General features: G+C 40.7%; 2 protein-coding genes across 2 annotated transcripts in view; one reads left to right on the top strand and one right to left on the bottom strand.

The window, feature by feature from the left end:
• LOC145458766 (uncharacterized) overlaps positions 1-14,850 on the top strand; it is a 181,010-nt gene that overhangs the window by 78,729 nt on the left and 87,431 nt on the right. The window lies entirely within an intron of this gene.
• LOC145458765 (cell division cycle protein 27 homolog) lies at positions 302-14,437 on the bottom strand. Its single transcript, XM_080337245.1, has 20 exons — positions 14,188-14,437; positions 12,836-12,911; positions 12,034-12,181; positions 11,718-11,974; positions 11,567-11,656; positions 10,861-10,955; positions 10,638-10,794; positions 10,486-10,574; positions 9,086-9,225; positions 8,914-9,028; positions 8,034-8,249; positions 7,355-7,439; positions 7,220-7,294; positions 6,984-7,156; positions 6,413-6,565; positions 4,887-5,095; positions 3,815-3,927; positions 2,459-2,667; positions 2,015-2,207; positions 302-516 (listed from the first exon to the last, which is right to left on the bottom strand). Exons 1-20 carry the CDS (start codon positions 14,209-14,211, stop codon positions 410-412), a joined length of 2,724 nt encoding a protein of 907 aa, XP_080193371.1. The 5' UTR covers positions 14,212-14,437; the 3' UTR covers positions 302-409.

Genomic DNA, 14,850 nt, shown 5'->3' with positions numbered 1-14,850 from the left:
TTATAGTACTTTTTCCTCTTCCAAAAATGACAATATTGAAAATATCGTATATTTTTTGGAAATTAGAACGTAAAGGAGACCTGAAATCAAGTTTCGTTGTAGCACTACGCCATACTAAACCGCCGAATACTTGAAATATTACAGATCGAAGACCCTCATTCGTAACGATAAGTTATGCAGCGTCTCAACGTAAAAACACTAGCGAAGGCAATCCGTCAGAGCCATGGATACTGGATAGGATACCCTCGAACAACCTCGGCCTGCTCACAACATCAATAACAACTGCAGGAAGAACACGCCATATGTAAAAAAATTGTATTTACTTCCCTAAGCATGGTCTGAAGGTGAACTACGAACCACATCAATTGTAACATAATGAGTTGATATACGATACACCGGCGTATACACGCTAATATTGTAAACTATCGTTGTCGCTTTCCATACTAGTTTCGTCCATTCTACTGGAGCGGTTCAGCAAGCCTTCACGCGTTAAGATATGATCCCCTCCCAGTATGTCTGCAAGAAAACGCAAATGTAAGAAATTCAATGCAGTATCACTGATTCAGAATAAGTACACAGGGAATACTCTGAACATAGGTGGCCAACAATGAAGGTGTTCTATCTGAAGGCAGCAAAGTCGACTCTGCAACAAGATATAAGAAATGGATTTCCAACATATTTTGATTATCATCTGTCAATGCCACTAGCTCTCGATGAATTCCAAATGGTATCACTGTGTTGCTACGTCTGTGTGTGGGTTTCAAATATTTTTTTAGTCGAAAGTCATATTTTTTAGCAGGTTCTATTACAAAAAGTCATTGGCAGTGAGAAGGAAATGCCGGCTGGATAAATGGCCAATGGTTCAAATATCTTCTCTATTATATGTGTAATTAATTATTCCTCCAGCCATTTTCTAACCCATTCCATGGAAACCACTCAAGTTAACGTAATGGTGGAGCGTCCGGCTTCTTGATCGGTAGGTCGTGGGTTCAATTCCCGGTCGGGTCGGACCAAATACCTAATTTGTAACATGGTATCCATGACTTCCCGCTTGGCGCTCAGCATTACCGGGATATCATGGAGGGATGGTGCAAGACTTTGAAAGCCGTCCAAGGCTATATCTGCTCCTTCCCCTGACCAGTGACATATGTACATCATGCATTCGTGGTATGCACATGCACTAGGGCCAGTTTTTGCAACTTTTTTACAGCTTCCGGCAGCTTCATAAATACTCAGAAGTCTAAGCTGATTTGGAGGATTATTATATTGCAATTTGTGCAACTTTTCTCTATTTTTCATGCAATTTTTTCAACTTTTTCAATTTTCATGAAACTTTTTTCAACTTTTTTCGATTTTTCATGCAACTAACTTTTAACTGAAAATATTCGGCAATACATGTAAATAGATCGCTTTCATTTTACTGTCGTTTAAATTTGAGGTCCTTTCTGATTTGCCGTACGCTCAGGCTAGAAAATTATATTTTTACTGCGTCAATTTTTTCAGGCTATTGATTTTGTTGAAGTCGCCAACACTGAGTTTTGCTACAGTGCCTTGGATACGGATAGATTCGAATGTCTGATGATTTAATAATTTCAAGGAACTTGTCCATGACTGTAACTTTTTAGTGCAACTTTGTGAAAAATATATGCAACTTCCCGCAGATTTGACTGCAACAAAAAGTCGCCCCAATATGTACGTATCGTGTGTATGTATATCACGAGTTGGTTTATACGCCGCGAAAACATCAAGGATAAAAATACACAACGCCCGATTCCTAATCCTACTGTGCAATTAGTAATGTAATCAGTGCTACTAAACTACTACACCCAGATTGAACTTGATACGAAAAAGCCAGTAGCCAAATAAATTGTTTTTGGCCACAAATATTCCTAAAGAGTTGGTTCGTTTTAAACAGGCCTTGAAACAGTTGCATTCCACTCAAATGTCGACGTACTTTGCCTCGACATGTCAAACCAAATATGCGAGTAAAGTTTAAAGAAACACAACAACTGACCGGAAGAGAGCAGGTGCGAAATATCAGCGGTCAAGCCCGTGCTGTCGGCGTCCATCCCGTCGTTGTCATCGTCCATCAAATGCTGACGGTTGATGGCTTCCTTGATCTGATTGTTGGCGCCTTTCGGATCGAGGTCCATCGCCCACGAGAAGCAAATCACAGCCAGGTGATTCTGCTTCAATTTCTTGTAAACCTGTCAACGAAACACGCGTAGAACTCGAGTTGCTAAATGTGACTTTGTATCAAGAGAAAATCCAAGAACACCTACTTTTTTAGTTTTTCACTGGCACTATGTACTCAAGTATTCAGTTTTCAGACCACTTATATTTTTACAGCTACATATAGTTTTCAGTTTTCAAGCAAAACTACGTCCGGAACATTCACTTTTTTACTTACTCATAAATTACGACAACTCGAAAACACGATAAAAAAGCGTGTACTGACCTTTCCCAGTAGGAAATAAACCAGACTCTCTTTCGGCACTATTTCCTTCAGTTCGCGAAGCTCGTTGGCTGCGTCCTCATACCTCTCCATCGCGATCAACACATTGGCGTGGTGGAACTTACATAGCGGGTTCTTGGGACTCATGCGTACGGCTGTTTCCAGGGTGTCGCAAGCGGCCGCCGTACGATTCAAGGCGTGCTGCACGATGCCTGCGAAATAGTTTGTCAAAACATAATATTATCATCGGCAACAAGATAGCGTAACGGTGGGGAGTCAGGCTTCATGATCAGTAGGTCGTGGGTTCAATCTCCTTGGAAAGGCTTACAAGGCTATATCTGCACCTTCCTTGTCCAGCGGCATGTGCACATGCACATCATGCACCACTGGTATGCATATGCACAAATCGTGAGTGTGTGCATCATGAGTCAGTGTACATGTCGCAAAAAACATCAAGGACAGAAATATATAACGACCTGTTCCCGAAAGACTTTTACAAACTATTGGATTTTAAAAAGGCGCAACTAGAACTAGAAATAGAACTACTCGAATTTCAAAACTCGCAACTAACACTAGAACTAACGACCTTTAAAAATCTGCAACCAACAAACATTTACAAACTACTGGATTTTCAAAATTCTTAACTAGAACCAGTACAATTAGAATTGTAACTATTGACTGGGAGGGTTTTGCAGGATTGTAACAAAGACACAAGTCATCCTCACTTTTATAGTTTTGACTCGAGTCAAGTCGAGTCATTTTCAATTCACCACTGAGTCAAGTCCGAGTTATGGTATTATGACTCGAGTTCGAGTCCAAGTCATTGTGTTGACTGCTCAGTTTCCAGTTAAGTCTTGTTAAACCCACTTTTTATAACTCTGTTTGGTGATATCGAATGGTTCGGATTTATAATATACTAATTTGCCTCGCTTTTAGCAGTTTCTGGTCGCATTTTCAAGTACCTGTACCAATAGACGAAATCCCAATAATGTGGTTACTTTAGTATTCTTCGAAATTACAATGAAAGGTCGGTCTTGGCCATCTGAGTCTCGAGTCATATGACTTCGTTCGAGTCATGCGCAATGACTCGAGTACAAGTCCAGTCAATACACAGATTGACTCGAGTCGAGTCATTTCCGTATTTTAAGAAAATGACTCGAGTCATCAGAAAATCGTGACTCGAGTCATTACAACCCTGGGGTTTCGACCCGCAAAACCCACCCCCGGGCTATGCCACTGCTAGCAGCATCGACTGTGAGCTAGCAATGACTGCAAGAAAATCCAACAACGGAACATTGAATCAAGTTTAATTGGAAAACTAGAACTAGAACTACTCTAAAGGTCTGTTGGGCAACGTACCGATATGACACAGCAGCACAGAATTGCGAGGGTTGATCTCCAGGCTTTTGCGAAAGTGTATTTCGGCGCACTTGTACTTCTCTTGCTTGTAATATATCGTTCCGATGCCGTACCTTCATAGAATGACACGGTTAAAGTGGTCACCGTCAGCAGAAGTAACATTATATATTTATACTTCATTACAAGCAGAAGTGTTCAGCAGCAAATTGAGATGCTGTTTGCTATACAGTAGACTCTGCTAGTGTCGGTAAATTGCACTGTCGGAATTGAACAAAGTTCGTTTAAAAGTCTCCGCATTTTTTACATATACCTAATCCGATTTGTGCGAATAATTATCGAGACGACAGGTTTCGCGTCGTTGGTAGGAGGCGTTCACACTTCCATTTGTGTGCCTTGGAGTCGACTTTTATCAAAATACACCAACCAAAACTCTGTCAACAAAAGAAGTTCGTGTACCACCTAAAAATAGTACATTTAGAGCTCTCTCATTCGAAATTTCATGCTGGTGAAGTCATAATTTGTGATACGATTATTGATATACAATGTTCTTTCCAATTCTCTACTAGTTGCTGACGATTACCCCTGAAGAGTGCCAGCCAAAAATATTCGGGTTCATTTCAATATGAATATACTATTCAAATATACCTTGTCCAAAACGTCCAAAGTAACATGTGAACTCTCTATTACGACATAATGCAGAAAAATCCGTTCCGAACTGGTCGATGAATTTCTAATTTGATTTTTTATAAGTCATATTAATGGGCAAACGTCCATCTTCTTGCATTTTGGAAGTGAGATATATAATTCTAATATATGTCGCGGACCGGGAGGAAACTTGCCACGGACACGCGGTTGAGAACCACTGTTAACACTACTTCCACTTCTACTCAACACTGTTTTAGGCAACATCACTCCCTTTTTAGACTTTGCATTTTGTAAAGCAGAGAATAGCTCTGCGATGTGTTTACAAATTTACATGAGTACTGTGGAAAATTTGCGGTACTATGTTGCTAAGCACCTTTGTTTGTCAACAATGCCAACAGTGCACTAGTCAAAGATTTCGCGTACTCACCAGGCGCTGTACAATCTCGGATTCCATCGGATGGCGCTTCGGTAGCACGTGAGGGCCCCTTCGAAATCTTCTACCGTCGTCTTCTCGTGGCCCAACAGCGCGTAGGCGTACGAGAACTCCGGGTCTAGCTGGATGGCGCGTTGAAAAAATGCGGCCGCGGACGCGTGGTCACGTTGTAGCGAGAAACAGTTTCCCACCGCGCACCACGTCTAAAGATATCGTGTTATTAGCGAAAGTCAATTTAAAGATTTCGCAGACAATTCACTAACAGCCTCGAATTTGTGCGAACAGGATTTCGTGTACCATCTAAAATTAGTACATTGACGTAAGCGATCTCTTGGCCCAGATTACTCAAAATTTCATGCCGGTTAACGCCATATTTGGTGATACGATTCTTGATATGCAATGTTTATTCCGATTCTCTACTAGTTGCTGACGATAACCCCTGACGAGTGTCCGCCGAAAATATTTGTGTTCATTTCAATACGAATATACTTTTCAATTGTACATTGAAGTTATGTACCTTCAAGAAGCTCTTAAGAGCCTTCAATTTCTTCGTTGCTGACATGTCATTGGAAATCCAGTGCCATTGTATTATTTAGGGCTGGGCAAAATTTAGCAACTGAGCAATTTGATCCATGGTCGAGAATTCCAGTATCACGCATTAGGACGCCATACCAGTAAGACACACAAAAAGTGTGGAAATATGTATTTCTCATGTCACCGTGAAGTGAATAAAGACAGTTACATCAAATGTTTACAACTAGTTGGCAGTAATATCATTGCGATATGGGATAATATCGTAATTCGATCACATGTATACACAGAAATGTCGTTTCCATGACGTGGGTAGCCTTGTGTTACATGTTTAAAATAATTTACTAAATTGTATCGATGTTTCACGGCTCCTACAGTCAGATTCAGACAACAATACTTTACGCCAAGCCCTGGTGATATCACAGAGTAGAAAAGGGCGATAGTCCTTCTAAATTGTTTTTGCGAGCGACCAACTGTGACGCATTCATGACGGAAATCAAACATTCTTACACTTTTCTTGATACTGCATATAATAGTATGAATTTGATATATTGTTAGGCATAATAAAATGACTGACGGTAACATTTGAGAAAGTCTGACGACTTAGAATCTGGTACTGTTGTGTGTGAGCATTTGGTCGGCTGAGTACAATGGGCTTTGGTGAGGAATACAATCAACTTGTTTTCAAACGCCCGGGACTGTATACTACATCTTTCTAACCAGTTAGGTTATCGACAGTACTAAAATAATGAGTAATTGGTGATGAGAAAAGCGGGTATAATTATGAAGGTGAGTTTGAGTATGTTTGATTCGGATTTGCAATTCTCAGGATTAGGATTTTTATCAGGAGTTTCAAATTTGTGTGAAAGATGTGAATTTCTTACAATTTCAAAACAGTACTGGGCATGATCTTAGAGATATGGTAAATTTTCTGGTCTGTTATCACATCTAGACAACACAAAATACGGGAACAATTTCATCAGGACTACCTCCGGACACAATCGGTCGAGGTCTTGCAAATCGTGGGCCAAACTGGACAGCTCCACGTCTTTCTGCTGATGCCACAATGCAGTGCTGTAGATCTCCAATCCTTTGCAATAGTGCGGAGCCACCGCGCGCAATTCCTTGAAAACAGCCGCGGCCTGGATACAAATAGAGTTTGATGGGAATGCCACTTTTTAGTAACATTCGACAAAATTTGGCTCGATTTTCAAGTAGTTGAAGTTGGAGTCTCGGAACAAGCCCAGAATCCAGCCAACTTTGACTTCAAAGGGCGTTATATTGTTTCTGTGAGTAAGTCTCCACCATCAAAACTGCGAACTGCGACTCCACAGCTGCACCACGGGTATCGGATTCAAATTCTACACAGCAAGGATGAAAAATTCTACATCCGATATCCGAAAAGTCCCTGCCCAGACCGAACAAGCATCCAGAGGTTAACAAACATATGTATCGCGAAAAAAATCGAAACAGCTAAAGCCATATCACCGTAAAGCAAATAGTTAAACAAACCACTACCTTGCAACAATAAAGAACGAAACATTTTTTAGCACGACTTACTTCCGCATAATCGTTCATTTCAAAGTGGGCTTTCGCGATCAAAGACAGCACCCATCCCGTTTTCCTGCAGTGAAGCGGTATGCTGTCCACGCACGCAAGGACATCGCGGCACCGATACTGACACAAGGCAAGGTAACTCTCCCCGATCGTCCTCAGCACTTTGAGAAGACCTTCTGCAGAACGAAACAGAAATCAACGCCACACAACAAGAGGTAGTAAAGATAATAAATGGTTACCGAACATATCTGCATTGCGCGCATTTGTTTGGTTTTCGGTGACGCCCGTCGTCTCGTTGCCCGTAGCGTTATCTTCTATGAGAAAAATGACGGTGAAAATACGACCTGCAAATTTGCACACAAGAAACTAAGCACCGTTTTTGTTCTGGCCGTTACGCGATTTGACGCTCCGCCTCGTCGGCAAACCGTGTTTGTTTTTCGTCGTGTGTTTCGTGTTCTCCTGAAAAAAATATTTTTATTAGAATTTTATTTGCATTCAATAAGTTTTATTCCTTGTATAAGTGGATAAATACACGATTAATGTACCGATTCAGGGAGCAGGCCTGCCAAGCACTTCATTTTCCTATATCCGACCTGCAGACTAGAGTAAAACTCGGGGTTGTAACCAAGTTACAAGATTCCGAGTCACAAGTCAATCTTACTTTCATAGTTTTGACTCAAATCAAGTCGAGTCATTTTTAACACAACACCAAGTCAAGTCTGAGTCCAAGTCATAATGTAGTCATGTTCTTCTGTTTCTGGCCCCATATTTCAAGTATCAAGACTGATAGACGAAATACCAATCATGTGGTGACTTCACCATTCTTCTAAATGACATTGAAATGTCTGTTTTGGCCGTCCTAGTCTCGAGTCGTGCACGACTTGTACTCGAGTCAATACAAAAATTGACTCGAGTCATTATAACCCTAGTAAAACTACACACTATAGGCGAGCAACTTCTCCAGTAAATTAGTAAATTGCTCACATCTCAGATCGTTTGCGTTACACCAAAAATAGCACAGGACGTACGCAATCGCAAACAACCACACTTTACCTTAATAGCGCTGCCCGCGTTCGAGAAACCTCTCGTGCTCCGGCGCGCCGGAACCGCCTGGTTAGTGGACGACGACTTTGAGAGCGGCTTCGCGTTGTTTGCGATACCCACGGGCATGCACCTGTTCGTGTTTTCCGAGGAGAAATGTAATTTTCCGAAAGCCGGATTACCGCCGTGGTGCCCGGAATTCAGTTTTCTGGATTGTCGCGTCACCATCTGCAAAAGCGCAACAATATTATCCCATTGCAAGTCTAGCATGCATGAAGGATCACCCAACCCGTTGGTTCTCAACGTTTTTAGCTTGGAGGACAGGTAAATTTAAAAACAAACAGAAAATGATCATGAACTCAAAACCAAATTATGACAAATGTACGACATACGCCCACGAAATCAAATATTGGAAACTTCAATACAATGAGAGTTGCGTTTTCGATATTATATGCGTTATAGCGCTTCTACCAAAGATGCTGCATGTCCTGTAGGAGCCACAAACTTAATTTTGATTCTTTGGTTTTTGTTGAGAGAACTGAAACTGTCGCTGTTTGCTAGACTATATTATACTGCAAATGTCGGTAAATGGCACTGTTGGTCTGTTAGCTGTCATATACAATGATCCTAAACGAGCTTTAGGCAACTTTAAAACACTATATTATGAGTTTATGACCCAATACAGAAAAATTTATTGCTCTATGTCATGAATGTAAAATTGTACAAGCGTCAAACTTTCTTCGTTTTGCATTTGAGGTATAGAATTGTTAAGAAACCACCAAAATGAATATCCCGGCAAAACTAGTCAAGGGCATAACATATTGAATTCACAAGAGCGAGTTAATATGGCAGTCTCATTAACGATTATAATATCATTCTATATATCCTATACCTTTTTCACCGGGGCTGGTATATCAGGCTGTTGTACCGCATCGGCCGGAGTCACCATGGAACCAACGCGATCCCCGGCAGGACTGGGCGTGTCTGCCAACGGGGCAACGCCAAACCTTACAAAACATAGGTGCATACAATTTCCTGTCTCCTTCGGCCAACTGGACTTCTACCTCGGTGAAATCGGGCTCAAGGCCGACGGGCTGTTGAGCACTCTGTTGATTTTCTGCTGAGTCAAGTTTTTCCGTCTGGGCGGTTGCATACCGGAATTCGTTAACGCGATCGAGCTGTTCCATTCATCCCCAGGAGTGGACTGAAATAACATTACTGGTTTCGTTTAGAGTGTAATGCTTCGCATGAACATCACAAAAATACAATACCGCGAACGTAACTGTCGCTTACGTCGTAAAATGCTGTTCTAAAAGTGGTCACTATGTTTTGAGATCCGAAAAAGGAGACACTTTTTACAAGTCACAAATGATGAAGTTTCATTTATTACTACGGGAAATTTGGAAATTTTACTGCTAATATTGATGAGTTGTGTAGAAAAAAAAATCATTTCTATGACACTCTCGAAAGACTTATCATCATTTTTAGTCCTATCTGTACGATCACCTGACTCTCAACGCTATAAAGGAGGACGAATTTCCAAAAAGTAGGACATCTGGGGTTCCTCGTAGGACATTTTAGATTTTTTGCGCTCTAAAGATTATGTGGTCTCTAATTACAGTTAAGGGTGAAAAAACGTTTGGCCGCTGCCATCGCCCTCAGAGAGTCACCGTATTCAAACAGCAGTTGGAAGATTTTCACAATAGTTTTTAGACGTCATTTTACTGTTACGGACCAGAAACAAATCAGAAATATAACATCAAAATCTGTTATTGATTTTTTTGATTTCCGAGTCGATTTCCACTAGAGCGGGGCATGAACCAGAGCCACATTGGATATCCGGCCAGATTTTTCTAATTTTTTTGCCGGAGCCGGATGCATATTTTCGATGATACGATCGCAGTCGGGAAGTACTTTTTTGACATGGTCAGAACCGGTGAACCGCTATTGAGGCTATAGATGAGGATGACTGTTAAATAACTACCAAATGTGTGCCAGTAGCCGCGAATACAAACCTGTGTGTTCAATAAAAAACCAATTAGTTATTGTCATATATTTTTACGGGATAATCTACTGTTTTTGTAGTTTACAAGAAATAAGTACTCCTAGATGATTATTATCGTAGTTTTTCGGACTGAATCATGGTCATTTTGATAATCCGGCCTAGGAGTAAGACTAGAGAATTCAAGATTGAACGAAAAATGTGAGGAAAACTACTATATTATGAATGCGAGGCATTTTATACCACTCAAAGTTGTAGAAAAGTGGTTGGAACAGGACTTGAACTCAAAACTGCACAGTGAACACTCAACGACATTGTCTCGAACTCGAGTCTTAACACTATGGCTCGGACTTGACACAGTGATGGATTGAAAATGGCTTGTCTTGACTCGAGTCAAAACTAAAAAGTGAGATTGAATTGTGACTCAAAACCTTGCGGCTTGATTACAACCCTGGTACTTACGCGGTAAATTTCGAGGTCCGGCGTGTTGACGGCCGTGTCTTTTTGGGAAAATCCCGACAAAGGTAAAGTATTTAAACCGTCGCAATTCCCTACAAAAAACAAACGAGCTCGTTTACGAAACGGAACGGCAAAAGAACAGGAAGGCGTCAGACCGATGTTTGGGGGAGTTAACATGTTGTCGTAATTCAAGTGCATAACCACGGGATTGACCAAACACGATGAAGGTTGCAGCTTTTCGACGCTGCTCGGTGGCTTGAAAGGCACAGACGGCTGCATGCCGGACACTTGTTGAGGTTGATTAGTGCGGTTCTGCCAAAACAAAAATTTCAATAATCATAATCATCAAGGCTCGTTGCAAATGTGAGAGGTTCTTACTTGTAATTGTCGGGTTCGGAGTATATTGGAATCTGGTTCGGAATCTCTTGTGTTAGCGCTTTTATTTTGAATAGCGTAATTCGGAGGTTGCTTCACTGTCAACAGACAATAGAGATAACTTGGAAACAATTGAATATACCAAAAAATATACAAAAAAAATTGTCACCAAACAATTTTGACTCATAGCCACCATATCAAGCCATAGGTCATCAGTAAGGTTAACCTTGAACTACTTTTCCGCAGTATTCAAGTAGGTTGTAAACACTTACTCAAGTAGTTTGCTTTGCATACTACTTCAACTTCAACACTTTTTTGGCCCCCGTCTCTCAAAATCGTCCACTTTTCAAATCAGACACTCAAAATGGCTCCACTGATAATTCCAGACCTTATTCCAATCGAAATTCGAGTTGGGAACAACTATTTTGTGTGACAAATTTGCAAAATATTTCACACACTATGATGACCAATACAAATATTGTTCTTGTCAACGAAATGAAGCTGAAAACGATCAAAACTTGCAGCCTTTTGGACCGAAATCTAGCGTTCGAGATACTGACGTATCCTTTGCTGAGCAGGATACACCATAGCTCATTTGAGGTTCAAGTTTCAAATAATGCCTTATTCGATATCATGGTATTCTTTTTCGAAGAGTAAGTTTCAAACTACAATGCTCGCTAAATTAGCTTTCCAAAGTTCGGTAACTTACATGCTTGACTAGAGTTCGAATGAGACATCAAAACGTTGATATTCAACGAGGAGTTAGCGGCGAAAATCTTTTGCGGGTCCGGCTTTTGACCTAAAATTCAAACGTTTCACAGCAAAAACGAAGCGGGTGCTAAATCTGAAAAATCTCCCACCTGCTTCGCACATTCTACTGTAACACGCCCAGAGTAGGGGGTTCAATTTTAACGCGGCTAAAAGGCACTGCTCGGCGAGCCTGCCCCTTTCCGTTTTTAGATACGTTCTACCCAGAAGGCTCAACACGAAGCACGACGAGTCTCCAAACTCTTTCTGAATCTCCGATATCACAGTGGCGACTTGAAACTTTTGCTTGAAAGAATATATGCTTTTGCTGGTCCACCCGGAGGTCAATAATTGTTCTACTTTTAAATATCTGAAAAGAAAAATTTCACAATGCAACAGCGATGACGGACAGTGAGAGCATCGACTTACGCTTTCAGGTCCCATAAGCATTGTGCATGTAAGAGTTTACATTGTGGTGTGTAGGCGGTATTATTATCTAACAGTACGGCAGCAAGCTTCGGCTTTCCTGACTGATAATATGCTGTCGCCAGGATAAACAAGGCATCACTGTCACCGACTGGAAAACAAGACACTCGGATATGAAAACCGATACCGTGCAATCAGCATCTATAGAACAACAAGCGGACTTGGGCGAAATGATTGCAAGGTCACCGGGACGTCAAACACCAACATCGTTTAATTTAAAGGTTAATGACTCGAGTAATGAGCATTGCTATGTTATCATGGGTGGTAACAAAGAGCTATTGGAGTAGGCCTACTTTTAAAGATTTTATTTACCCTTCCGGAGTAATTAAGTATATGTTACAGTTTACTTGCAGGACTTAATCTAGTGGTTAACAGTTTTTCAGGTAAATCTTTCTACTATCCACATTAGTCAGTAGAAAGTACTTTGAGATATGTTTGTGCCACTTCCACGAAGGAAATTTGTCATGACAACTGGTCAAAATAAACCCTGTATCATGACAAACTGAATATATTATTAAAATTGAACCTATTCGCGGTATTTTTGTTATTTTATCTTTGGCACGAAGATGCACCCTCAATTTCGAAAAAACTAACGATTAACTGAGCTCAGTATATACGGCCCTTGGACCAGGTCTACTTTTCAAGTAGGCCTACTTTCCAGAACTTTATTTTCTACTTCCATAAAAAACGAGAACCTATACCGATTTTAGAAGACTGGCGCTCTACCACTATGCTGTCTTCTTACCTTCAGCAAAATGGTGTTCCGCAAGAAAGATTGCATCTGCGTATGCATAGTGATTCAGGCAATTCCAAATGACCGACTGTTGAAAAAAAGAGACATCAGTCACACATATATGAGAAATTCACTTCGCAGTTTTGTTCGCAAACAAGTGCCATTAATTACAACCAAAATCAAATTTATATAAAGAATCAGTTGAATGGTTCAAGGAGGACCCATCTGCCACATCAGCTGACCTGAAGTCAGTATTGGCAAAAAATCTTGGATTTGGTCAAACTACTGGGGAGATAACCTATCTGGTTACACCAGCTGGTGCGACTTGGCCAAAAAAGGATTTTTATATTTAGGAATTGGTCGCGTTGGTGGGGGTGGACCCTTCTGGATTTGGCCCAATTGGTGGAGGGCCTGACTGAAAACAGCGGTTGTTTTCGTCAATAAGTTGCGCGTGACAGAAGGGTTTCTTGCGTAGAACAATGAACTCCATTCCTCTCTGCGTGAGGAAGGACCCTATTCAGACCCTATTCAGTTTCTTGCAGGGCTGTAATGACTCGAGTCACGATTTTCTGATGACTTGAGTCAATCTCTCGAAATACGGAAATGACTCGACTCGAGTTAATCTGTGTATCGACTCAACTTGGATTCAAGTCATTGCACATGACTCGAACCAAGTCTATGACTCGAGGCTCAAACTTCCAAGACCAACATTTCCTTGTAATTTCGAAGAATAGTTGAGTAACCACACTATCGGGTTCTTGCCTATTGGTACTGGTACTTGAGAATGCGACCAGAAACTGCTAAAAGTGAGGAAAATTAGTATAATATAAATGCGAACCATTTGATATCACCAGAGTTATAAAAAGTGGGTTTAACAAGACATCAACAGGAAACTGAGCAGTCAACACAATGACTTGGATTCGGACTCGAGTCATAATGCCATGACTAGGACCTCTACTCGCTGACTTGGACTTGACTCGGTGGTGAATTGAAAATGACTCGACTTGACTCGAGTCAAAACTATAAAATTGAGATTGACTTGTGATTTGGTTACAACCCTGGTTTCATGATCATTTTCATTGACACAGCAACATCAATCCTTCAAACATCTTCAAGTATTTGAAATATCAATCGCCTTGGTCATGTTTCAACACAAAGCGTGCCAATCCTTAATCGATATGGCAGTGCAATGAAACATCATGTTAATTATCATGTGAGCAAGAACAATCAAAGCATGATAATTGCCATACAATGACACAAGATAACGATATGGAAAAATGAATCCCCACATACAATACAGAACATGAATCACTGAATCTGGAACCAATACATACCAGCGATACTCAAGGTAAATAATTACGTACCTTGACTGGTTCTTGCACAAGCATTATCACCGCCTCTTTTCCTTAGGTAAATCCCACAGCTTATTTTTATTTGGAAGATTAGCGTACATAGATTGAATTAGAAGTCTTAAATGGAATGATCTATTATTAGGTTGTTCCACTTACCGGGTACAAGTTCAATTGATTGATGATTTTATCAAACGATGACCTAACATATCGATCTCACCCTCCGACACATGCCATGCACCTCTTTTTGTCTTTATCTTCTTCTATTTTCATACAGTTTCATGCAGTGTGCATGCCTCCTTTCTATACATCGTCTAGGCCAGGTGGGCATCTGATTTTGAATACTACCGTACTCCAAGTCGTTTCGACACCTTCCTATACCTTTCATTTTATTGCAGTCTTCTGGTGATGTATTCGTATTGAATTTGAAATTCTGATTAAATTGTTGATTCAATAAATTGAATTGAGGCACCATCAAGATTACCGGTAGATTGCGATAAAATGAAAGGCTATAGGAAGCAGTCGATACAATTATACGGCTTGGAGTACTGTTTCAATCAAACGTGCATGTTAGCCTAACACATAAGATAAGAGGCATTTTTATAGCGTTGTAAAAAGTGGACCAGCAATGTCAATGGGCAGGTTGTCAAGCGAATTCGCGACTATAATGATGTTATC

The sequence above is a fragment of the Botryllus schlosseri genome, chromosome 16, assembly GCF_051294905.1.
Source record: "Botryllus schlosseri isolate E-star chromosome 16, Bs_hap1, whole genome shotgun sequence".
Lineage (NCBI taxonomy): Eukaryota > Metazoa > Chordata > Ascidiacea > Stolidobranchia > Styelidae > Botryllus > Botryllus schlosseri.
Note: the sequence above shows the minus strand (reverse complement) of the source record. Positions and strands in the feature narration are given on the sequence as shown.